Source organism: Carex rostrata, chromosome 9, assembly GCF_964058835.1.
Source record: "Carex rostrata chromosome 9, lpCarRost1.2, whole genome shotgun sequence".
Classification (NCBI taxonomy): Eukaryota; Viridiplantae; Streptophyta; class Magnoliopsida; order Poales; family Cyperaceae; genus Carex; species Carex rostrata.
The window spans coordinates 8777215-8802818 of record NC_135926.1 but is presented as its reverse complement, the minus strand read 5'-3'; the positions used below and the strand labels follow the sequence as shown (position 1 = coordinate 8802818).

Genomic DNA, 25604 nt, shown 5'->3' with positions numbered 1-25604 from the left:
GTACGAAATAGCATTTACCTGTACCCACACACTCGTTTATCTAACGATAAAAAATCATTACCCATTCCCATACCCTATAAGCTAACGAAAAAAAAAAATCTTACCCATACCCGTCTTATCGAATGCGATACAGGTAGGGTAAGCGGGTAAAACAAAACATACGAATTAATTATATTGTCTCGACTAATAACTGAAAAGGGAAAAACATTTTAATTTTGCAAACCTTGCAAATGACAAACAAGAAACAACCACCTAATTTATTAATTCATTTTGTTCTTCAGTTCTTCTCAGCCATCATCGAAAATTTATTAAAATACAACAACTGCAATTTAGCACGTAGCAATGCACTTTCATGATGCGCGATTTGATCTTTCTTGCTCGAGCGGAGTCTGTTTGGCAGACCCCTCAGCCTCAGAATGATGCGTATTAGATTTATGTTTCAAGGTAAATTCAAAGTTGATCCAATGGAACCTGACCCAGGCAACCACCTCTAACAAGAAAGCAATGGATGAGAGAAGGATGAGGAGGATGATGTATGCGTGTTTCCAACTCTTTGGAGCTTGCAAGATCGCCAACCCTTTGAAGATGTTGATCACAACTAAGGTTAATAATGTGTAGCCCAAAAAATGGTGGTATATGTTCCAATATCTCCGGTACCTGTCATTCCTTGTGGGTTTGAGGAAGATAGCTAGCATCTGCGTGCAATTAAGATGGAGCAAAACAATTTGATAAGAACCAGTACAAATAATTGTTCTTCATTAGCTTTCAGCAATATTGACATGATGTGTAGTTGAGTCCCTCTATGACTACTATTCTAGTATTAGAGGGTAAGGGAAAAAAAAAAGGAAAAGCTACAAATTGAACTCTCTCCTTATTTAGAAAATAAATAGCTGCTTATGTAGGAATAGCCAACTTCGGATTTTATAGATTTTTCAATTACTGTTTCATGTTGTGTCTTCATTTTCTTTTCTTTCCTTTTTTTTCTCATTTTTTCTTGGCCAGGTATTTGTAACACATGGAATAACGGTAACACCCATGAATGTGTATCCCCCGAGATATCACAACTTTTGAGTTGATACGTGTATGGACCAGATTTAAACGGTGCCTATTTTAGATGCAGGGGAGTCTGTTAATAGGAAATGAGTTGCTTTAAGATTCGTGCTAAACAGTTCAGATTTTTGGAACCTAATCCCATGTCCACATGTGGACAGGGAAATCCTGCCAATATGGTCAAAATGTCCATCCATCTCTAATTTGAACTGTCACAATTGGGTTATATTGGATTTTGAAAAGATATAGTTTAATTGGGGAAATGATCAATTGATGGAGAAATTTTTTTTTTCTCATGTCTACAATTGATTTGAAAAAAATATTTTAAATATTAATAAATAGTGGAAAGAAATTTAGCAAGTACCTGAAGTGTTGCCAAACCAAATATGGTGATACCAATTACTCGGTGAGCTATGAAGGTATGAAAATGATCTGGCTGACCGAGAGACAACCCGATCGCCCAGCCAATGGTTCCAATTATGTATGCGCAAATTTGGACACCAACATGCACCAGAAACCACAAATTACAATTGAATGGGCACTCTCTGAAGTATCTGGCTATGATCACTCCGCATGGTAGCAAGAAGCCCCAACCAGTTATACCTAGAATGCCATGAGCCTGCCCACAAAGAATCCTAGAGATAAGGTTTGCAACTTATGCTTCCAATAAAGGAGTGAGTATATGTTTATGCATATCACGGGTTGATATGCAATACGAATTAATATTTTTGTTTTCAAAATTATAACGATCAATTCGAACCGTTCAACATGATTCCTATATAAATATGTACTTGCAGGTCAAATTTTATATATTTTTTTTAAATAATTTACTATTTTTTAAGATAGGTAGAAAATCACTTGATCTGAAAATTATGGACAATTCGAAAACAGTGATTTTCAACATATCTTTAAAAATAATAAAAAAAATTATAAAACAATATTAAATTTAGTCTGCAAGTACATATTCATATAAAAATTATGCTAAACGGTTCGGATCGAGCGTTAGAATTTTGAAAATGAAAATATAAATATGTATTACGGACCAAATCATGTTATGCATAGTACCATATACTCACTCAAAGAAGTCTTTAAATTGCACTTTAATTTCAGCCTCTACGAGCAAATTAAACTAACATCTAATGTGCTTTTAAGAGGGTTTAAGAAGCACAACTTCATATCTATCATATTGGCTTTAAACGACAAATTTAAATCATTGAAACCGATATACTTCACAAGTGATAATACGTGTATATGCAAAATTTTGAATTTTTTTAATTCATTTAGTACACAAAGTCAAGCAGTAAAAAAAAATTGTAAAAAATGAATGCATTAAAATAACATATAAAACTTCATTATTTTTTTACCATTTAACTTTGTACTAAAAAAAATCGTCGTTTGAAACCAATCTAATATATATTTAAAGTTATGCTCACCAAACCCTCTTGGTTTGCACATCACATACCAGCTTTATATATACACACACAAACACACACACACAAATATACACACAAATCATACATATAGCCACACAATTATTTCCATAGGAAAATTGTGATGCTTGGATTGAAGTTGTCATCGGAATCGTGTGCTTTGTCTATAACTCTCTTTCTTTTCCCTTGCACGAGGAAAGATTACAAACTTTCATAATTATATATTTGCATGATTCCCTAGCTCACTTCAATAAGAAAGGACATTATAATTTTGTGGGGTTTAGAAATGATAAAAATGTGAATGTGCATATTCATGTGGGAGCCTAATATATATTCTTAAGTATATCTTATATATGTACATTATCACTTTTTCCCCCTTAATCCCTTATTATCATTTTTAAGGGAGTTATTAATTTGGATTACCAAACCTAACCATATGCATGGCAAGCTGAAATTTGTAGAGGTGTCATGGCTTACTTTTCTTAAGGAATTCCGTTTGTACCCCAAAACATGCCCGGAGGTCAAATTAATCGTCTCGCGGCTATCAAAGTTTTGTAGCATCCTCATATGCCTCACAGGCGAGTCCCCATTCATTCCTGGTCCCACTTGCCAGACATGATTAAACCTTGTTAAATTGCACCAATGCGGGAGCCCGAGTTCCGCATATAATATCATCATTCTCGACTCCGCGATATAATCTGCGCTAGCTCTAGAAACATTAACCTCAAACCCTGCTTGACTAACCCCACAACCATGTTTTGTGTCGTATGAGAGAACTGCTTGAGACACATTGACACCTTTGACTGGGTTTCGGTGTGCAATTAGCACCTGCGAATCGATCATCTGGGCATGTATGGGGTTCAGGCCCCAAGCAACCCAGCCATCAGGCGACGGTGGCACCACGCTGAATACAACATCCAATGTTGCATTTGGTGTCGTGTTGTAGTAGCACAGCCGAATTTTTGCACCTAGGGTTGGTAAAGACCTACATAAATATGTAATGTTGGATTTTTCACAAGGGGGGCATTGATCTTGAGCTTTGGTTGAGAGGCAGAGAGAGGAGGTAAAGAAGAGGAGACAAATTTGAATAGAGAAGAGGTAGTGTATGTCGAAAGGCATAATTGGATGTTGTCACGAGTTGATCAAACTTATTAATTGCCATTTGTAGTACAGATTTTAAATAGACATAAAAAGGGTGTGGGGACTAAAGTATTACGTGCATTATAAGAATAGGATAGGTTTTCTTGATGCAAACACTTTGTAGTACAGGGTCTTTTGCAATCCACATTATTTGGCTATGATTTATTTGTCTTGCTTTATTGGAACATGGAATCGGAAAAGCAAAGTGAGCAAAGCAAAATGAGATCGAGCATCCAGGTTCCAATAATTAGTAGTCGAGTGTTAAATTTCACTAGCCACAATAGTTCTTCAAACGGTATACGTGACTTGGGCCGATTTTTTTATTTATATCCAAAAAATAAATAAAATTTCAAAAAATAACCAATTCAGTTCTGTATTTTCAAAACTACCCAAACTGGAAAAAAAAAATTCCGGAATCAACCTCTAAAACCGGAAAAAAAAAAATTCCGGAAATTCCATTCTAAAACCGGAAAAAAAAAAATTCCAGTCCCAAATCCGGAAAATAAATTTCCGAACTAAGCTCCCAAAACTGGAAAAAAAAAAATTCCGGACTCAGGATTACCCTACATAAGGCCCGGGTCCTTCTTCCCCACCCGGCTCCCCAGGCCACCCCCTCACGTCCCTTCTTCTTAAGTTTTTTTTTTAATTTAAATTTATATTTATAATATATTTAATTATTTAATTTTAAATGGTTTAGAATAATGTCCAAATAATTTAGAATTTTAAAAAATTGTGTAAAATAATTTAGAAAATACCAAAATGGTGTAGAATAATTTAGAAAATATCAAAATGGTCTAGAATAATTTAGAAAATACCAAAATAGTCTAGAATAATTTAGAAAACACCAAAATAGTCTAGAATAATTTAGAAAATACCAAAATTGTCTATAATAATTTAGAAAATATCAAAATGGTCTAGAATAATTTAGAAAACACCAAAATGGTCTATAATATTTTAGAAAACACCAAAATGCTCTAGAATAATTTAGAAAATATTCAAAATGATCTAGAATAATTTAGAAAACACCAAAATGCTCTAGAATAATTTAGAAAATATCCAAAATGGTCTAGAATAATTTAGAAATTAATTTAGAAAATTGTTCGATTAATTTAGAAAATTGTAAAATGATTTAGAATTTTTAGGAACCTCTTTTCTTTTCAGGTCCCTTTCGGAGCTCTGACTGTCTGATCAATCGTCTCTTCGATTCAGGTTTTTTTATTTTTTATTTTAATTTTAATTTATAATATAATTAATTAGTTCATTTTAAATGGTTTAGAATATTGTCTTGTTAATTTAGAAATCCAAAATGGTCTAGAATAATTTAAAAAATATCAAAATTGTTTAGAATAATTTAGAAAATACCAAAATAGTCTAAAATAATTTAAAAAATACTAAAATGGTTTAGAAAATTACCCTATTAATTTAGAAAATTACCCAAATAGCAAATACAGTTTGACCAAGCCAGATACGAATCACTACGGCATCACTGGGAGGTTCCTCCGACTCCATGTCAGGACCTTGTTTTTGGTGATGATGGGGTGTCGTCTTCTTATCCACCTCCTCAAGAGGATCCGACTGGAACACCTCCTCCAGTGGATCCCACTAACAGACTACAACATTCACAGCGTGCTAGAGTGACACTTCTCGCTTCTCGCATTCACAGTATCCATACCACCATGTATATTCACAACGTGGCCAGTAGGATTTATATATTTTATCTTGTCATTTGTGTTGTACCTTTTGGTATTTGATCTATGTATGACTACTCGTATATTTTGATATGATTTGCTTTATCTGTAGGTACTATTTGCTTATAATTGGTTCCGATAACTTAACAATTTCATCGAAACCGTCTCTTATAACTTAACAATTCCATCGAAACCGTCTTCCATAAATTAAATAAGAAAAATAAATAGAATAAAAAAAATGCATTACAACTAATATGGTACAAAAATATCAAAAATAATTCAAATTGTACAACATAATTTTCAAATACAAATTAAATTAAATAGATTTGCAATAGCAAGCTCACAGCATCTCCATAATTTGTTGTACTTGGGGGTTACCTTATTATATTTTTGCATGACGAGATCTTGAATATGATTTACAGAAGAGCACACATCCCTTCTAATGGTCTTATCAATCGCAAGGTCAACCATCTCTGCTGTAAGCTGACAATGATCTGTACGTGTTGCCGATACTGTGCACGTATGAGGAATTGCTTGTTTGATAATAATCTAAGATTATGAAAGACCGTTCTGCTTCGCGCACACCTTAAATTTACAAAAAGCATCTCTGCACACCACCTTGTAATGTCTAAGTTCGCTTCTAAGAACCTTGCACTCACAATTCTTTTCGAGATGAAACTCATTGATTGCTATCCTTAGAGTCGTTTTCGACACATAAACTACACCTTTAGCCAATGGATTATCGAATGTTTATTTTATTTGCCGAAAAAATTGACATACGCAGGCCGAAAACTGGATATGACATTGAAACTATCAACCGGATGTGTCATATTTTCCCAACCAGTTATCGAGTACTGTGATTGACGGGATTGCGTTTGACGGGATTGTGGTTGTGACTGGCTGGGCTGTCTAATATCATCGTCGAAACCCGATGACTCACCTGAGAGCATCTCATGATCCACTCTCCAAACTATCAGAATCAATTGCATCCACAGGTACATGCGAATAATCACGTACCTGTCTACGGACCCCACTGGTACTGGGTCGGGGTCTCATTGTTAGATTCACAAAGTGCCGACCGATACTAGGTCGGGATCTAACTGGTATTCGGTCGGGATCCACAGGATTCCGACTGATACTGGGTCGGGGTTTAACTGGTTGATCCACATAGTTGCTACCGATACTGGGTCGGGGTCTCATTGGTACATCCACAGAGTGCTGACCGGTACTAGGTCGGGATCTAACTGGTATTGGATCGGGATCCATAGGTTTCCGACTGGTACTGGGTCGAGATCGAGGTTCAGGAATCTGACTGGTATAGTTCGGTTCCAATTCTACATATAACTCCAGAACCGGTAACCTTTGTGGAAAAGACGACACAATTCCTAAAATCATTTCGAACGACTGTTGGTTCATTACCGATACTAATTAATAGTCACGTTGGCCGTCGGTGGACATATTAAACCTGGCTTGGATTTTCATATTTGCTTGACTAGCATTGTACCCAACAAATTTATAAATCTCATTCCGAAGATAATCAAAACTGTGGTTCACGATTAGCGGTAATGAGTATTTAGCTCGGGTACTGTAAAAGACCCCATCATCATTGTATTGGATTTCTCCTCCAATAAAAATTTTCACACAAATGGTTGTCATTTTTAGTTTCGATTAGTCTGGCAATTTAAAAAATAACAACATATAAGTAATTAAAAATTGTCCGGACCTCTGAAAATTATTCTATATCATTTTATAATTTTCTAAATTATTCTAGACCATTTTGGATATTCTTAAATTATTCTACATCATTTTGAAAATTTATAAATTAATAGTGCAACATTCTAAACTATTTTGGAATTTTATAAATTATTCTAGGGGAATGTTCTAAAAAATTCTAAATTATTTGGACAATATTATAAAAAAACAATTTTGGAATGAACTAATTAATTACAATTTAAATTTAAATTAAAATTAAAAAATAAAATAACCTGAATCGAAGAGCCGATCGATCAGACAGTCAGAGCTCCGTAAGGGATCCGAAAAGGAAAGAAGTTCCTAAAACCATTCTAAATCATTTAAGAATTTTTTAAATTATTCTATAACATTTTAGAATTTGTTTAACTAATAGGACAATATTCTAAACTTTCTAATTTTCTAAATTAATAAGACAATATCTAAATTCCTAAATTATTCTAAACTATTTTTGAATTTTCTAAATTAATAAGACAATATTCTAAACTATTTTGAAAATTTATAAATCATTCTAGATTTATAAACTATTTTAGTCTAAACAATATATATAATTAACAAATAACAACATATAAATAATTATAAATTTAAATAATTTAAAATTAAATAACTTACTGTGAGAGAGGAGTGAAAGCGGATTGAGTGAAAGCGAGACAATCCGCGATTTTTATAAACGAATTCAATGCGAGTCCGGAAAAAAAAATTTCGAAAATTGAATTGAAAAATCAGAAAAAAAAAATTCCGGAAATAGAATCCGGAAAAAAAATTTCCGGTTTTAGAGGTTGATTCCGGAAAAAAAAAAATTCCGGTTTGGAAAAACATAACTGAATTGGTTATTTTTTTTATTTTTTAGATATATATAAAAAAATCGGTGACTTGGGACTATTTACTATCAAATAGAATGTAACAGGCTAACAGCAAAAAAAATTGCAACTGAGTGTACAACCATATTTATTCACTTTCCTCTTTATTTTCTCCATTTCGCTCCTCTCCAGTGCCTTTATTGCGCTTGCAAATCGACTGGGGCCGTCTTGTAGGATTACAATATATGCAGTGGCCAGTGGGCCTCCAACCGTTCAGGCATTTCCTACAGAGAGACCCCTCCTCTGACAGGGTATGTCTAATGTCCTGTCCCGCTATTCCAGTCTTTATTTCCCTCTTTGCGCTCCTTCATTAATTCTGAACCACGGTCCCACCCGTCAGAACTCACTTAAGGCCTCTGGTTTAGTTAACGCCATGCCTAACAGAGATGCTTGCACAAAAGAGACTGAAAAGGAAACTTTATTTTCAATTATTATTTTCTTCCTGTCTCCAAAAACTACTGAGACAACACTTTCTGGCTATATCTTTTATCTTATTATGAGGGAATATGCTAGCATGCTATGCATAGCATAGAGCCCCTCCATGCAACGTCTTGTATTTCGACTTTTCAAAATCCTAACGGTCGATCCGAACCGTTCATCTTGTTATCCATATTAATATGTATTTGGAAACAAAATTTTATATGTTTTGAAATTTTTTTACTATTTCTTTAGATTTATTGAAAATCGCTGTTTTTTTATGGTCCAGATTTGCTGAAAACAGCGATTTTCAATAAATCTAAAGAAATAGTAAAAAAATTCTAAAAAATGTAAAATTTGGTCCCCAAACACATATTAATATGGAGAACAAGATGAACGGTTCGGATAGACTGTTAGGATTTTGAAAAGTCGAAATCCAAAGCGTTGCATGAAGGGGCTCTATGCTATGCATAGCATACTAGCATATTCCTTATTATGAGTAAACAACTAATATATGTATAAACAAAGTGAAATGTTCATGAATCATAGACACCCAACAAATAAGAAAAGTATTGACCAAAAGAGAGATTCAATTAATACAAGCTTCTTCACTGTACCAAGCTGTTTACAGCCCCACTACATATATTTATACATCCTTCTACCTAAGCATTGCCATTTTAATGGTCAAAACTTGTACTAATCCCAAAATTCATGAATATAAGGGAAGTTGCAAGAAAGAAAGATCATATAGAATTTGTCATCACATATGAGATGAAACAACCAAGAATAGCTCCGACAAAAACCTGTCAATCAGATTAGAAAGAAACCTCAAGTCAAATGAACTGGATACCTTGTCAACTCTTTAACAGAGTACATACAAGCAACAGAACTGAGGGGAAAAAAAAACTTTTCATTTTTAACTGTTATTTTCCCACCACTGCTATATAAAACAACTGGTACATTTAATAGTCTAGCAATTTGTACTATCAGCAGCAAGAAAAAAACAGAAGCAGGTACATGCGTGTTACCTCAAGAGGGGTGTGGCCAAGAGGTTCACGCAGTGGCCTAAAATTTGCTACAGAGTTCTCAGGTGGAAGCTCTACAACAATCTGATTCAGCAACTGCATGATTTAAATCAAATTAAATAACATAACAGAGCATAAAATAACATGGACGGAGAAACATAACAAATACTTGATGCTTTTTGTAAGAGTTATTAGTACCATGCCAATTCATAAAACCAGCACTTTACTAACAGATGTATCTTTTGCAGAATACCTTTGTCTCAGTTGTGACATAAAGGATAATGTGGTCCCCCAAAGAACTTAATAAAATGAAGCTAAGAACCAAACAGAATGTGTAACAAGAACGGCACTATCAAGTATACTCGTGCAAAATCCAACTTTCAGGTTTGAGCCAGTTCCTTACCAAGCTCAAGATAAAGACTTAAAGATTGTATATTCAATATGATGGTTTAGAAAGAAAACACAAAATTATGTTGGCAAAGTGCCCCCCTGCTCACTGGAATAATTTCCTAAAAATATTTTTCATGCACTCTCACTGAAAGCACATAAGTTCTGCTACATACCTTCTGCATAAAAAAAGGTATGCAAACTGCCCCCCTCACTGTTTTTCCACATGGTGCCAGGTTTGGGCCAGTTCCAAGATCAAGATAAGGACTTAAAGATTGTATATTCAAGATGATGGTTTAGAAAGAAAACACAAAAATATGTTGGCAAGCAAGAATGTTTGCAACCCTATAAATATTAGATGCCCTTTAGTGTAGAAATCCAAAGGGTTCTACTTCTATATTAGTAAATTGAAGAGGTGATGGATTGGCGTATATTCTTTAGGCCCCATCGCAAAAAAAAAAAAATTGTAGCTCCACCCCGGGTTCTATCTTTCCCTAAGAAGAAGAGTCAGGTGTTGATTTGATTATCTTTCAAAGCACTGGCAATAGAGGGATGTAGGTAAAGTTTCCTGCTTTTAGGTATATGAGATGTTCCCCCTGGTGTCTGAAATATTTTGGGGTTTTGCAAAGGCACATATGAACAGTTATCATACAAATGAAGCATATTCACACTTACTGCAGCCTGGCGTCCAGCATGGAATCTAATGCCAGAGGCATCATACATTACCTACAGTTTAAAAGTTGCAAGAAATTCTAAATTAAATTGAAGGCTATGAAAAGAGCAACATTGAATTGAAACATTAATGGAAGCATAGATAAGTACGAAATTAGGCAATATTGTTCAGCATTAATACAATAAATGATTCTGCATTAAAAGAAAATCACTTCTTATGAAGAGAAACAAAGTACAGCCTTGCTGGCAGTGTCGGATCTCACGAGCACTAATATCATACCAAGCCAACAAAAAGATCAAACATCAATCAAAGTATCAAACCAATGAAAGAAAAAGTATAGCAGATGCCAGTCATTGCGCAAGGACTGAAAACCATAATTCTTAATTCAATCTATACCCTTCCCCTTCTTCTGGCAGTGAGCCTTAAATTACCCATAAATTTGTAATAAGTTCTCACTTCAACAAAACTTACCCCCTTAACTATGCACTTAAAACTCAACTTGTGCAACTAACAACAATTAACTGAGCAATTATACCTTGAATCAACCCTACTTAGCCCACAATTTTAATTAGTCCACATAAGTTCAGACCAAATGTGTAGTTGAGCCTAGTTGTGCAATTCAGTTAGAACAAAAGTCCCCAGCAACCAAATTTCCAATTTAGCCTCAACTTAACATGATTAGCCCTCAATTGTATAAGCAAGCCTTTATTTAACCTCATTTAATCCTCCCTTTTTTCTATCAACAATCGTCCAAAGAGACAATAGAAAAGAAGACACACACGCACAGAAAGAAAACGTACAATGGAAGCAAAAACGAGTGCAAGGGCAAAGGCTGAGGTGTGGGCCCCCTCTTGAAGGCCGATTGCTGTTGCTAGAGCCGCTACTGTGGCACAGATTGAAGAAGGCATCCCTCCTGACACGAGGAACCTTCTAGAATCCCATCTCTTCTCCTTTAACCTGTATATCTAGCGTAAAAAGTTTTGATTGCTTAGTCTCTTGTCAGCTAGGAAGCATGGAACTGTTTAAAGTTAATTTCTACACTTTGCTTACTAATGTAAATGCAAACATAAAGCAAATCTTATACAAACAGAGGAAAGTGATCATAAAACATATAGAAATTCTCCCAAACATGGGTATAAAGCAAATCTTTAAGAAGTTTACATGGGTACACAAGAAATTCTCCCAAACATAAAAAATTATGTATAACATTCCAGATATGAATTATTTTTTAATACTATTAGAATTGTACGAAATTATGTAAATCATATCAGAAGAAGAGATGCCCCATTTCTATTCACCACCAACAGAACAAAGAAAGAAAGAGAAAAATTAAATAGTAAACAGAACTAATGGATCTCTATAATATTAGGAATAAAAAATCTATCAAATCAAAAAATTAACAAAGATGCTAACTGCACAACCAAATATATATTATGATAAGCATCATAGTTTCATGAGGGAGAACAGATATCGGCACAATGAGACATGTTTTACAGTACATATTGTATAAGAAAGGTGATGTTTTTCATCAATTATAAAAGACTGAGTACAAATATCCAGCAATTAAGTTAAACATGTATAAAGAGGGGAGGAAAAGACCAGGAGACAATGAGCTTGAGGAGCTGAGAAGCGAAGAACGCGAGGAGAGCGCAGGCGAGCACAAGATTAGAAGCGGTCGTTGTAGCCTGATAAGACGACGATGCGCTGGTGGCGACGACGGAGGAGTTCGTCTCTGACAGTGGCCCGGTCAAAGCGTCGTCCATTGGATTCGGATCCAAGCGCTCAGATCTTTGTTCTCTCTCTCCCCTCTTCCGGTGGTTGTGCTGCTGTTCGCCTTCTCTTCGGTTGAACAATTTCGGGTACTATTTTGTCATATTATTTTTTGGTGAAACATTAATTAAATTTAAGGGGAATTTCACAACACCCCCTCAAAAACTTCAAAATTATTTATGTCATCCTCCTAAATTCATAATATCATATTTACCCTTCTAAATTTCAAAAACTGACAAATTTAGGCTTTTTTATAAAAAAAAAATCATTTTAATTTATAAAATATCTATTTTACCATTTATTTAAGAAATATATATATAATATGTTCTAAAAAAATATCAATTTATAATTGATCAATTTCTAAATACAAATGAGTTATTTTTCTACTTGTAACACATATACAATACATTTAGATATAGGCTTCTATAAGCATCAGAAATAGAAAAATGACCCATTTACTCTTAGGAATAAAAAATTTAGAAAATCAACATTTTTCTAAAACATACTATATTTTTTTTAATATTTCTTAATAAAGGGTAAAATGAATAAATTTCAAATGTGTTTTAATAGAAAAGACACTAAAATAGATAAATGTGTGAGTTTTATAATTTAGAAGGGTAACTATAATATTATGAATTTTAGAGGGGTGATACTTAATTTTTGAAGTTTTTAGGGGTATACATGAAATTTCTATAACGAGGCCTTCCTAAGTTCCTATATTAATATCACCACTTTGATCGTCTAAAAGAGAACCCACCCCAAAATTGCTTGGAATATGTTTCCCAGAAATTCATCACATCAAATCATGTTCTCCAATCTCTATTCCTTAGAAAATCACAAAATCCTTTGTGTCCATACTCAAAATGAAACAATAACGAAGAAAGAGTGGAAGATATAGTAGCTGCAATAAATATGAGCATTGTATGCCTAAGGGCTTTTTCTTCAAAATAAATAAATATGAGCATTGTAACGTCACCGTAGATATCAAGAAAATAATCTAAAATATTCGGAGGGCCAAAATTTATGAAGCAAAAAAAAAAAAAATGAGGTCTATTTATAAATAAACTGTTATATTTACAGATGCTTGTTTATAAAGCTTTGTAAATAACTACAGATAAAAGGGCCTTGGACCCGCTTATATTTTGTGTATGTAAAATAGTTTACTTTTCTTCAACTCTTCTTTTGCTGAAGTTATTCAAATCCTCTGCTTGTCAGTATACTCTACATCTTCAAAATTTTAGTTACCCAAAGAAACGGGACACTCCCTTCAACTCTCTAGTTTTGTTTGATGTGAACAAGCAGCAAAAATATTTTTTGGTTTGATCACACTCAACTCTAGCTAAATTTCTCTGTTCTATGTACTCCAGAATTCTCCTGCCTTGATCAAAATCTACAACACAGTTTCTAGATGCCAACTGAAGCAAAAAAGACATCATGCAATGCATACCGAACAAAACGATCGAGTACCGGGGTCTTTAAATCAGTGGAGGCAAAAGGCAAAACAAGATTTGTTCGGCATAGAAAAGAAGCAATGGCTATCATCTAAAGGATAATTTCTAATGTTAGAAACCAAGTCGCATAGAGCCACTGTCGAAGGCCCCAACAACACCATCAAACAATATTCGCATACCAGCCCCACGTGAAAATTTTCGTGCAAAAAGGAAGCAAGGCACTTCACTTGAGTTGCATTTGCACCACTCAGTACGGTGTTCCATTTCGTAGTTCACATGATCTATGCTCTGACAAAATCAAGCAAAGTTAGCATGGATTGTAAAACCAACAGAATTACAAGGCATGTAATAGCCAGGCAAGGATGAGAAATATCAGTCTGGTTGTTCTGCTAGCATTAACTTCAGGAGCAGAGGGAGATGAAAGACTAGCGTGAATTTAGAAAAGTATTATGTTTCAGATGATATTCTTGTAATTAAATTTTGCTAAAATCACATGATTTACGGTGCTTTCGGCCCCATTAAGCCAGTGACCTGGCTCTGGCACTGACCCAATCCACAAATCCATATAAACATCACCATCCCCATTGACTAACCTGATTCAGGAGCCCCCATAAACATTAACCACAACAGATGTGGTACTGTATGATCAACCTTATTATTAATACATAAAGGGGCCAGTATTGTGTGGTTGGTACCCAAAAAAAAAGGGATGCCAAGTCATGCAGGAATGTTATTCAAAAGCAAAGATGCATGAAGTAGATTATCAACCTTAATTTCTTTAATTCCATCAGGACTGGCATCATCATACGAGAATGTCTTTGGATGCCAAGTCTTTCTATCCATAGAGTCCTCCAACTGATTCCATGATGTATATGTTATAGTTCTTTTCTCTATCTCATTTTCTAAATCTTTTATCTACAACCAAAATTAAAAAAAAAAAAAAAAAAAATGGTGATGCTGTATAAGATCTAAAGAAGATATCTTTTGAAAAGCTTAAACTCACGAGTTTCCTATTAATAGTATGGATCTTAATATGTACACACATAAATACCCACAAGAGACAAAGAATCATACTGAAAACAATGTCTGCACATAGTGTTCGTCTGGTATACAATCACCACTCTCCATTTGAAAAATTGCCTTCTGCATGATTCAAAGTAATTTCAAATTTCAAAAAAGAATCATGAAATTACCTCCACGAAAATATTCAACTGACAAAAATTGCATCAAACCATCTGGTTCATACCTTATGACAAACATATAATATCCTTGGTACCCAGTAGTATTATCAAGCATGAACAACTGGCTACGGTACTTTGCAAAGCACACTTTGATACATATATCGATCCATATCTTCGTTTTTGAAGTCCAAACAGTCAATCTGAACCACTCAACATGATCTCCATATGTAAATTGCATGATTCTGAAACTCGGAATCGGAATCGGATTTTTAACCATGGAATTGAAATCGGATGAATCGGCCAGAATCGGAAGAATCGGATCGGTAACTCGGGTTTTTTTGGCAGAAGCTTGTTTTGTAGCCAAAAAGTAGAAAAAAATTGATAAAAATAATTTGCATGCTTTTTAACACCGTGAAGAACAATGGCAACGGGTCAGAGCTGTCAGATTCTCGTTAAGATTCACACAAACTTGATATGCACGAATCTTGAAGCAATACGTACTAATCTAACACGATTTTTTGGAATGATGATCGAAATATATCAAATTTCATTTTTTGTGAAACAAGAAATAATGAAGAAAGATTATAGACATCATTATCAAAAGATTTAACCCACATTGAAATTTCTTTAAAAAAAAAAATTTTGTATTAAAAAATAGGAAAAAAATTGTGAAAAATATAATTTGTACAAAGTATTGTTAAGGCATTTGTTCACCCCTAAAAAAAAGAAAATAGAGAGTATATAGAAAATAAAAGAAACCAACAAAGAAAAAGGAAATAGTTAAAAAAAAAATCAGAAAACAATGAACAATTGGACGTGACCATTAACAAATGAAATGGAGAGGACAAAAGGAGAAAAAAGTTTGAATTAGATCGAATCTGCTGGCAGAGAAAAGGAAAGGAAAAAGAGGGGGCTGAGAGCGGTTCACATTTTTAACAGCTGTGGCCCATCTAACAGACTCATGTTTCTCTGCGAACCGCGACCATGCAAGGTGAAGCACAACACTGTTTTCATCTCTCCCATTTAATCCGACAAATGGAGCCCACCCTAATAAGCCAATCAACGCCTGCGTACTTCTTAGCTTCTCACATCTGTTAAAGGGGTCCCATGGTTTATCCTAGCGGTGTACATGCACACCATGCCCATTTGCGACTGAAGACCCTTTCTTCTTCATCAGAAAACCATTTGAAAATCAGAAAAAATCGGAGAAATTTAGAACCAAATTCACCAAGAATCAAGTAGGTGAGAATCGGTCCAGGTAGAAGAGAATCAGCTCAACTCGGACTAAAACTCGGTTGACTCGGCCTGACTCAGACCAAAAATCGGATAACTCGGCCAAGCCAAGCACTGTTCATCCGAGTTTTACTGAAAAACTCGCATAGGCGCGAGACTCGGGTAAAACTCGGCCCGGTCCCATCCGATTCCGAGTTGACTCGGAATCGGCCGATTTTCGGAACCATGGTAAATTGTACTTGGAGACCAAATTTTTACCTTTTTTAGAACATTTACTATTTTTTTAGATAGGTAGAAATTTCTACTTTCAATGGTCAGAATCTTTAGATCAGGTGATTTTCTACCTATCTAAAAGATAATAAAAAAATTCTAAAAAATGTCAAATTTGATCTCCGGGTACATTTTTATATGGAGATCAATGCTGAGCGGTACAGATTAACTGTTTGGACTTGGGATCGACTGTTTAGACTTGGGATACGAAGATATGATCCATAGCACGAACTGATCTGCAGTTTGCAAAGTATTGTAACCTCGCACTGAACAATACGGTACTAACATGAATTTGCATCTTATATATTTTATTCTTGTAATTTATGAAACAAAGAAACAAAAACAAAGAGGACTAACAATTCTGTGCATCCGAGTGAATTCAGTCCCCAGCAGTCTCTGCATAAAACAAAAGGAATTTACTAATAGCCATCTCCACAGAAGAAGAACCAATTTGAAACTGAGTCAAGAGCATATTAACAAAATTTGCAAATTATTTGCATATAATTCATAATTTGGGCTCCACCTGACTATGGTGAATATTATTCAGAATTTGCTAAAAGGTCACTGTGAACCTTTTGAACAAATTCTCATTTGTGAGATATTTCGAGCTAGTGTGAATTGATACAAAAAGAGGGTATTAAGGGAGACCAGGTGCGTCACATGTGCTCTGGTAAAGGAGGCCCAAGGAATGGTCATAAAGTTCATGAAATCACTTGAATGTCATATTATACTTGAAGGTCAACTGTGCTAATCATTTCAAGGTCTTATGTGGTCATCTCAATTTTAGTTTCATAGGGCGTTTTTATTCTCAAAAAAATTATCAAATTACAAGACTTTATTTTTATTCCAAATTATTAAACCTGTCGAGTTGTTTCCAAACTTTGAATCTGTTAATATGTTCACAAGTTCTTGTGTAGCATAAAAGCAGCACACATCCATGCTCAACTTTCAAACTAAGCACTCCTATACCAGCTGGATCAAGTATTGATACAATACTTATATACAATAAAAGTTGTAAGATCCATACTAGTCAGGCATTTATTTGACCAAATTGTCTTTTTTCTTATTTTTTCTAAACTTTCTCCTTGGTAAGATAGCATCGCCCAGCCTATTGGATTCTGTCATATATTTTGGTACTCTAACAGTGGGATCAGGTACTCACAATACTTATAAATGAGGGTTGTAAGATCATACTGGTCATGCATTTACTTTGATCAGAACTCCACCCAGTAAGGTTTTGTGCTGAGATAGTTACCCCCATTAGGTTACAGTGATGATGATATAATAATAGTGATACCTTGCAATATTTCTTAAACACACGAAAGACTGTTTTGTCAGAAACCACCACCTCAGCATGTTTTCTCACTAATGCTATCCACTGAAACAATACAAAAATAAAGAGTTAGATTACGAGTTGGTCCTTCCCACTCAGTCTGGATAAATGCCTAACAACATTTATTGTTATGAAAGTAGCAAACCTTTTTTTTTTTTCCTTTTGAAAGGATGAAAAGTAGCAAATTAGAACTCTGCATGGGTCATTACGTGTCCACTCCAAAGGAGGAATTATGCTAGGGATATCAACAGTGGTTCTATTTATGTCAATTCTATGAGCATCACTGGACATTGGTGCTCTACTATCTGACAAGGTGGTCTCATTGTTTTAGCTTTTATAATTACCGAGTTATTTGCAGATTATTTGTTCTTCTGTTTCTTTTTTTCGTTTCTTTTTGCCCCCTTTTGAAATGCACATATTGTGTATTATGTTTTTATAATCTTTTTGCTTAATAAGCAGCCAACCAACAACTACCAGCTTTCATTAATAAAATACTCAAGACTAGAAGTTTACAACTACCACAGATTAAAAGGTCAAAGTAGCAACTACCAGACCAAAAATCCAGTCGAAGGTTATAATATATGCCATAAGGAGCAAAAAGGGAAAATCTATAAATAAGAAAAAAATACAACAAGAGAATAACTAATAACCTGAGATCCTTTCCTCCATTTCTGCTTGGTTATAATAGATGCCATTTTAGGGTTGTATCGACCTTCCTTCTTGTCAAGAAATCTGAATATTATAAGATATATTAATTGAATGGCATTAGACAACGCAGATAACCCCTCGAATTAGGAACCTTTCCAAAAGAAAATTTATCCTATATTCCAATGGAATTTAAAAAGATTATTTTTCAATTGAACAATTCTGGTAACCTTTTCAGTCCTTTTTGTCATGGTATTTCAATGGTATCATCAAAACATTCCAAACTTCATGACAATAAACCAGACATTTTTCCAAGGAATCCAAAATGAGATAAAAACAATGAAAGAATGTTTTGGTATAAAGAAAAAAAGTAATTGCATTACTTACATATCAACAAAACTTTTTCGGGAAGCCATCAAGTAGTTATATATATATGTGAATTTGTAAAGTGGGACACAACTGAAACACAAATTAATGATGAACCACAGAGTCAGCTAAGTTAACATTAATTACAGAAATTAAAAATAAACTAACTTTTTCTGTTTTGTGTGTAGCATTTGGACAAATGCATACACAAGTTCAAGGCCTAATTGATCACTGTTCACAAATGCAGAAAAAGGACTCTTCTCAAATTCTAATACCTTGTGCATTTTCATTTGTTCTACTTCTACCTAACAGGAAACAGTAACAAACTAAAAGATCTGATTATAGAAATGCTTTATTGGTTTTTGCAATTACATTCAATATCCTGCATCACTTGCAAAAGAGATCCAACATGTTACTGTTTTACAATTAATCCCAACTTTTTTTAGATATTTGCTAATGCCCCATTATTGCTAAAACCAAGGTTAATAAAAAAGACTAAGTCGACACCAGCATTTTCAAGCCAACTGGGACAAAAGCCCATAAACAGGTCGCACAAACTAGGCCCAACATCTAAGCCGCTTTTTTTTGTTTCCATTTAATATTTAGGATAAAATTGGATATAGGGGCAAGATGAAGAATGTCATTTCCATCACAATAAACCAACACAGTTTGGTGCTTGATGCAAATATAAAACAAATTGGCATTGCAACCTTATATCTCATCTTGTATTTGTATTTTGTACTGCTCAACAGTCAAATGAATACAAAACAAAAATAACAGATATCACAATATCAGAGAACGGGAAACACGACGGGCAACCTGTCAGAGAGCAAGACAAAACGCTGGTTGGCAGGGTCCACTAGTGCAGACTTCAGTAGAAGCCTTTCTGCTTCTATCATTGTTGAACCTCCCCATATCACCTGCACATAGGAAAAACAGCATAAACAGAGCATATTGTTGTCAGTTTAAATTTGTTTAGTTAGCAGACATCTCTTAAATTTGTGCTACAAATTATTTCAATTTGTTTCTAAAGGTATTAAGAATTGAAATAACTTAATTCTGCAAATCAAAATATCATGTCAACCCTAAAAAGTAAGAGACTTCATCTAATATGCCCGCCTTATAAAATTAGCATACCAATCTATTCCAGTTTCTACCCATCTTCTTCCTCATTCACAAATAATGAACAACTGGGAAGGAGGGCAGTTCACATGTCAAAATGTATGGTTCTAATATGGAAAGATGATGCATCTCGTTTTTTGCACATATCAGTAATATATGACATATAAAGAGTATCCATGAAATGCCCCTCTGAGTTCAAAGGCCAAACTGGGCTTGGCTGGCTTGTATTATTAATTCCATAAGAGTTATTAAAAAAAAAAAAAACGGCAGGTACCAAGTATCCCCAAGCATACCAGGAACCAGCTTCAATAAATGATCATTGTACTGGATTCCAGATTCAATAAATGATGGTCATTGTTGTTCAATTGTACTGGGTTTATTTGGGTTAGAGAAAAGCTGGAATCAGGCCTCATACCAGAAAGAACAAAATATACATTGAAGAACTTAAGCTCAGATAAGAATCTCTAATTTATAGACATTTTCATTTGGACATCCTTCAAGTAGCCTATTCTTGACAAACAACTAATGTGCAAAATCAAGGATGGCAACCAATAAAATAAATTCAGAAATTAGAAAAATAAAAAAGAGAGAAGAAGTGTGGGTGCAATCGTGATCGAGCATGAGTGATTGTGATCTGATCAAGCAACATAAGATTCCGAGTCATAAAGGATGGACTCGATTCAACATGAATTCATTTTTGTGCTAATGGTGTTGTTTCATTGTAATGAAACAGGTGGTATCCCCATCTTTTATTTTTAAAAAGGAAGGCAGCCAATAAGAGTTGGTAATAGCAGACTCCAACTTAGGGGCGGATCTATGCATGGGCAAGGCCAGGCACGTGCCCAGGGCTAAGTTATGGGATAGCTATAAGTTTCTTTCTACTTGATCTGAATAAATCAAGTAAAAAATATAAAGGTGCTTAAGTTTCAACATGTAGCAATTAAGAAAGAGGCAAGCTTCTCTTATAAATTTGTTGATACTAGTTCTCTATGCCTATGCTTATACAACTGTCCGGACCCACCACTATCCAACTACTACCAAAGGGAACCAAATCTGCACAGGAATTATACAATTCTTGCTTCAAAAATAAAATAGAAGCTCCAATGGAATGGGAAAGGATCTCACCTTTACACTGTTCTTGAGTTGCCGATCATAGAAGAAAGTGGACTTTGTTGTAGAAGCATCAAATACAAATCCAGGCTTTGAATGCACATATATTGAGAATTTCTCTGATTCAGCGTTCTAAAAAGAAACAAAAATATATTTTTAAATGCTATTTTATTGATTTCCATGAGAATATCTCTGTGGGTATTCTCCAGTAATTCATAAATAAAATTAAAACCCTGCAATCAACTTTACACTAAAATTACATCTAAATTCATATAAAGATATAAAATCACACTACTTAAAGTTCCTCTGACAGAATGCAAGATTTCTGTAGGAATCAAATAAATTAGATAAAAATTCCAGTAAAGCATCTAATTCCAATAACTGAAGCCTTTGAAGAGTTCAACATCTCGAACAATCATAAGTCAGATCAAATTTAAATAACTCTTAAAGTGAATGTAGGCATCAGGAAGAGATGCTTACTACAGATAAAGACATTTATAAGAAAGCAACTTAGCTGCAATAAAACTCGAACACAAAATTTGAAACCAAAGAATCAACAAAGTGATTGTCACCCAATTACAGCACCACTACTGGTCAGCAATGCAAAAAAATAACAGATGAACAATATAATACCTTAAAGAAGGTGTCCCATACGAAATCTAGCGGAAGGTTTGATCGGGCCAGAAAAAGAAACGCGACTTTCGGGACCCGAAACGTAATTTCCTTGCTGGATTCCGATCCATCACCCAGTGAGTCGTTGTGGATCCGCAATACCACACGGACCAATGCTAATAGCGCTAGAAATAGCACAACGCGAAACCCTAACCCTAGGTATCGTACGCCGTGGTGGGCCCTCTTTCTCGCCACCGACATCGCCGGAGGTAAAAAGAGAGAAAAGGCAACAACAATTGTGCCTTTTACACCTATACCATCTCTTAAGCAAGCTCTTTTCTCTATAGCAGCCAAAGTCTCCCTCTCTATAGCTGTGTTGCGCGCTCTAGTCCCTTCTCCTCTCTTCTATTTTCTCGTCTTTCTAGTTGCCGCCAAACAAAGTCGGGATGGTGTGTGGTATTGTTCTCACATAAAAAATGTGTTAACACCAAAAATCTGTACGGCCTTTTACTTTTGAAGTGATGTGGCGGATAATCACTGCTACCATTTGTCATCCTTCGGTCAACTAAAGTTGTTTGCATCACACATTTCATATTTGTAGATCATTGTAATGATTATGCGTTTACCGGAAAACTTTCAAGCACTTTCAACTTTGAAGCACATTCAACTTTCTGTTATCTTTTTAATTACAAACAAATGGAGTTGTCTTCCTCGAATATCTGTTCTCCTGTGCTTTGGTCTCTGGGGCCATTAGCGAAGCTGATACTTCATGATTTATATAAATTACGAAAAAGCTCATTTGCATACTATTAATGTGAGGAGTTTGATGTTAAAATATTTAAAAAAATTATTGGGTCAACACTAGCTGTGGAACTGCTTATCTCAAAAGCTAATAAAATTCAAACAATACGGTATTAAGATTGATTTAGAATAATTACTATCATTCTATGAATAGCGACAACAGTAGAAAAGTTTGTAGTGTCTAATTTGTATCATACTGTACTATCTTGCTCTTTTAGACAAGAATCAGATTCTAATTTTGAGTAGATGTAGAGGCGGATTGAAAGTAGGATGAAGTCAATTAATCTTTGTTTTTATTACATGATTTTTTTTGTATAATTTAGATTAAAATATTATGGTACCGTAAAGCAAAAAAAAATTATATGATTAATTTGATCATCATAGTTCAAAGGTTTGACTTCACTAATGTGTAGATACAAGAATGCCGTACATATATTTGCCACAGAAAAACATAACACGGTTTCATTACGTGGAGAAAACATGAGCCTACTTTGGGTTCGTTCATTCGTTTGGAGTTCAAATTGAGATCTTATGATCGTTTAATAGGATTTTCAATATCTGCAGTTTTATAAACTGGATACTTCCATTAATTGTACTGTCCCGTGAACTGATAAGTGATAACTACCTGCCGGAGGGATGGAATTCCAGTTTCCTAAAACTGGAGAGGAGCTGAGTTAACATTAAATGGATTTTTCAAATGTTCACGGGCATCATATTCATGCCAACCAACCAGCCATGCCTTGGAAGTAAAGGAGCCCTATAATTGACAGAGCGAATATTTATTTACACAGGTTAATCATTATATTAATCAATATTAATTGTTACCAACGAGCTTAAACATCTGGGACGGCCGAATATGCGAATCGAATTAATTATTAAGATGTTACTGATTTTAGTCATCATTTTTTTTGAAGAAATTTAATTGATCAATAAAATCAAATGTATAACATATGAAGCAATAAAATAAGATCACTTCCTCTTTTCTTCAAAAAAAAAAAACAACTTATTAATTCTATATTTCTATGCAAGTTTGCTTCCTGGAAAAAAATCAATCTTTGGCTCCAAATCATGGATTATAAGAAATAGGAGATTACCAAAAGATTACATGCGATCTTGACCTGATAGTTATCCAAATATCCAATACATGCTCAATATATCCCTGATAATTTATTGTAAAAGATCTGATCTAAAATGCATGATAGTGGCCTATTGCCGTTCCGATGGAGCAACGCCGAACCTCAGTGACGGCATAAGCATTGGGTTGCTAGTGTTAGTGTGAATTGTTGTTGGGTAAAATATTAAGATAGAGAAAATAGAGGATAACACAATAAACTAAGACAATAAGTACAAGAAATAAGAGAAGACACAAAATTTTACGTGAAAACTCTTTTGAAAAAAAATTACGGGAGCACACAGCACAAATTCACTAAATCAAAGAGTCTCAAAATACAAAAAATTATAATTTTCAATAGTACTCTATCTCTCATACACTCTTACAAATTAAAAAAAAAAGAGAGTAAAATTCTAGAAGGCTTGATGAAGAGACAGAAAGCAGCTCAATTCATCTAACTCAAATAATCGGCTCTTAGAGTTAAAGTTACGGCTGCACCTTTTGATTAAAACCAAAGTAATCAAAGCACTATCGGTGCTTATCTTCTACCGATAACAAATGCATTAAATGCCGTCGGCTTCATATTTTTGCCGACAGTCAAAAGCCAAACTCTAGCATCGGTTTGACTTTTCTTGCGATGGCAAAAATCAGAATAACCATCGGTTTGGCTCAAAGCCGATGGGAATGGTTAAGGTTCTGTTCGTGTCACTGTTTTTGTAAATTTAATTATTTTTTTCTCACAAAAACAATATTTTTCAGTTTAATTTATGTGCTCATACTCATTTTTAATTGAAGGCTGAACGGACTCTAAATGAACAGACCCTAAATGGGCCGAGCTTTTTTATTGTCTTCAAATCAACAATTGTCACATTGTTGGCAAGTCTCAAAATTAAACACTAGAGTCCAAAGAGATGAATATTTTTCTATCATACAGAAATTAATGAAATTGAAACTATGTTGCAACTTGCAAAAAGAGGGATGGAAAGAGCTTTATACAAATGCCATCGTTCTGATGCAAGATGCAACCAAGAAAGCTACTTTCCTGTTATTGTCACATCAGCAATTAATTGTGGATTTCACTTTCTAAGTTTCACACCATCCGGGTCAGAATAACACCAGCTGTTTTTGTTCCTCAAGTTCTGAACTTCATGAATCTCATATTCATGTAGACTACAAAATGCCTTGATAATTTTCTATTCTCCCGTGAGTTGGCACTTCACACCTATGTATTGAAAACAAGATATTTATAGCACAAAAGCCTTTCCTATCATGTGATAGGCCAAAATATATTAGTAGCCATTTCAGTTCGGCCCTAATCCAATTATTTATGTTATATATAGCAAGAAAAGGGTTAAAATACGCTATTGTTTTTGTGGTCCAATGGCTCTAATTATATCTCATATCTCTATTTTCATTCTGAAAGTTCAAACAGTCAATTTGAACCGCTCAACATGATATTCATATTAAAATGTGCTTAGATATCAAATTTTACATTTTTTTTTAATCTTTTTACTAAGTTTTTAGATAAGTACAAAATCATTGTTTTTGGGTGATGTATAATTTGAACTTTTATAATATATAAAGATGTGGTGTATGGTTGGAATATAAAATCAATAGTGCATTCTAAAAAATTAGCAAACAAGACCGCGCCTAAATATTGTGAGCTTTAATCATACTTATTGTTAACCCAACTTAATTAACTAAGCAGTTTTCGTTCTCAGCTTATTTTTAACAACAGAAGTTGTGTCAAACAAAAGATAAATGTCAAAGTGTAAATCATTTGGTCTCCGTTTACATTGGTTTTAGGGGTAATTTCATGTATGCCCCTCAAATTGATAAAGTACTAAATTTCCCTTTATTGATAAAGTACTAAATTTCTATATTAAAACTTATTTTTAATTGATAAAGTACTAAATTTTCCTTTATTAAAAATAAAATTGTGCAACATATTTTAGAAAAAAAAAATGTCAGTCTTCTAATTGGTCGGTTTTCAAGGGTAAATTATTCATTTCTCAACTTTAGGCGCTTGCACGAGTATATACCTAGATGTTTTTATGTATGTGTCAGAAGTAAAATAATCACCCATTTTCCTTCGAAAGCTAACCAATTAGAAGACTGAATTTTTCTTATATAGGCTACATAATGTGCACTTTATAAATTTAAAATATGTGTTAATATAA

General features: G+C 34.2%; 3 protein-coding genes across 6 annotated transcripts; all 3 read right to left on the bottom strand.

Moving 5' to 3' along the window:
• Positions 1-252: 252 nt before the first annotated feature.
• Positions 253-3609, bottom strand: LOC144558957 (cytochrome b561 and DOMON domain-containing protein At3g25290-like). Its single transcript, XM_078307839.1, has 3 exons — positions 2958-3609; positions 1415-1669; positions 253-695 (listed from the first exon to the last, which is right to left on the bottom strand). Exons 1-3 carry the CDS (start codon positions 3597-3599, stop codon positions 351-353), a joined length of 1242 nt encoding a protein of 413 aa, XP_078163965.1. The 5' UTR covers positions 3600-3609; the 3' UTR covers positions 253-350.
• A 5286-nt stretch (positions 3610-8895) lies between these two features.
• LOC144559493 (uncharacterized) lies at positions 8896-12298 on the bottom strand. 2 transcript variants are annotated; one of them, XM_078308520.1, is made up of 5 exons: positions 12019-12297; positions 11220-11376; positions 10422-10472; positions 9363-9455; positions 8896-9137 (listed from the first exon to the last, which is right to left on the bottom strand). In XM_078308520.1, the coding sequence occupies exons 1-5, from the start codon at positions 12180-12182 to the stop codon at positions 9078-9080; spliced, it is 525 nt and encodes a 174-aa protein (XP_078164646.1). In that variant the 5' UTR covers positions 12183-12297; the 3' UTR covers positions 8896-9077. The 2 variants fall into 2 exon arrangements, with proteins under 2 accessions (XP_078164646.1, XP_078164647.1); XM_078308521.1 differs by lacking the exon at positions 8896-9137 and adding an exon at positions 10139-10240 and having other exon boundaries at positions 12019-12298.
• A 911-nt stretch (positions 12299-13209) lies between these two features.
• On the bottom strand, positions 13210-22008 carry LOC144558956 (glycosyltransferase BC10-like). 3 transcript variants are annotated; one of them, XM_078307836.1, is made up of 10 exons: positions 21534-22008; positions 20916-21032; positions 19488-19588; positions 18690-18761; positions 18308-18389; positions 17622-17702; positions 16682-16720; positions 14715-14783; positions 14409-14555; positions 13210-13928 (listed from the first exon to the last, which is right to left on the bottom strand). In XM_078307836.1, exons 1-10 carry the CDS (start codon positions 21771-21773, stop codon positions 13752-13754), a joined length of 1125 nt encoding a protein of 374 aa, XP_078163962.1. In that variant the 5' UTR covers positions 21774-22008; the 3' UTR covers positions 13210-13751. The 3 variants fall into 3 exon arrangements, with proteins under 3 accessions (XP_078163962.1, XP_078163964.1, XP_078163963.1); XM_078307838.1 differs by lacking the exon at positions 14409-14555 and having other exon boundaries at positions 21534-21988; XM_078307837.1 differs by lacking the exon at positions 14715-14783 and having other exon boundaries at positions 21534-21955.
• Between the last annotated feature and the right edge of the window lie 3596 nt (positions 22009-25604).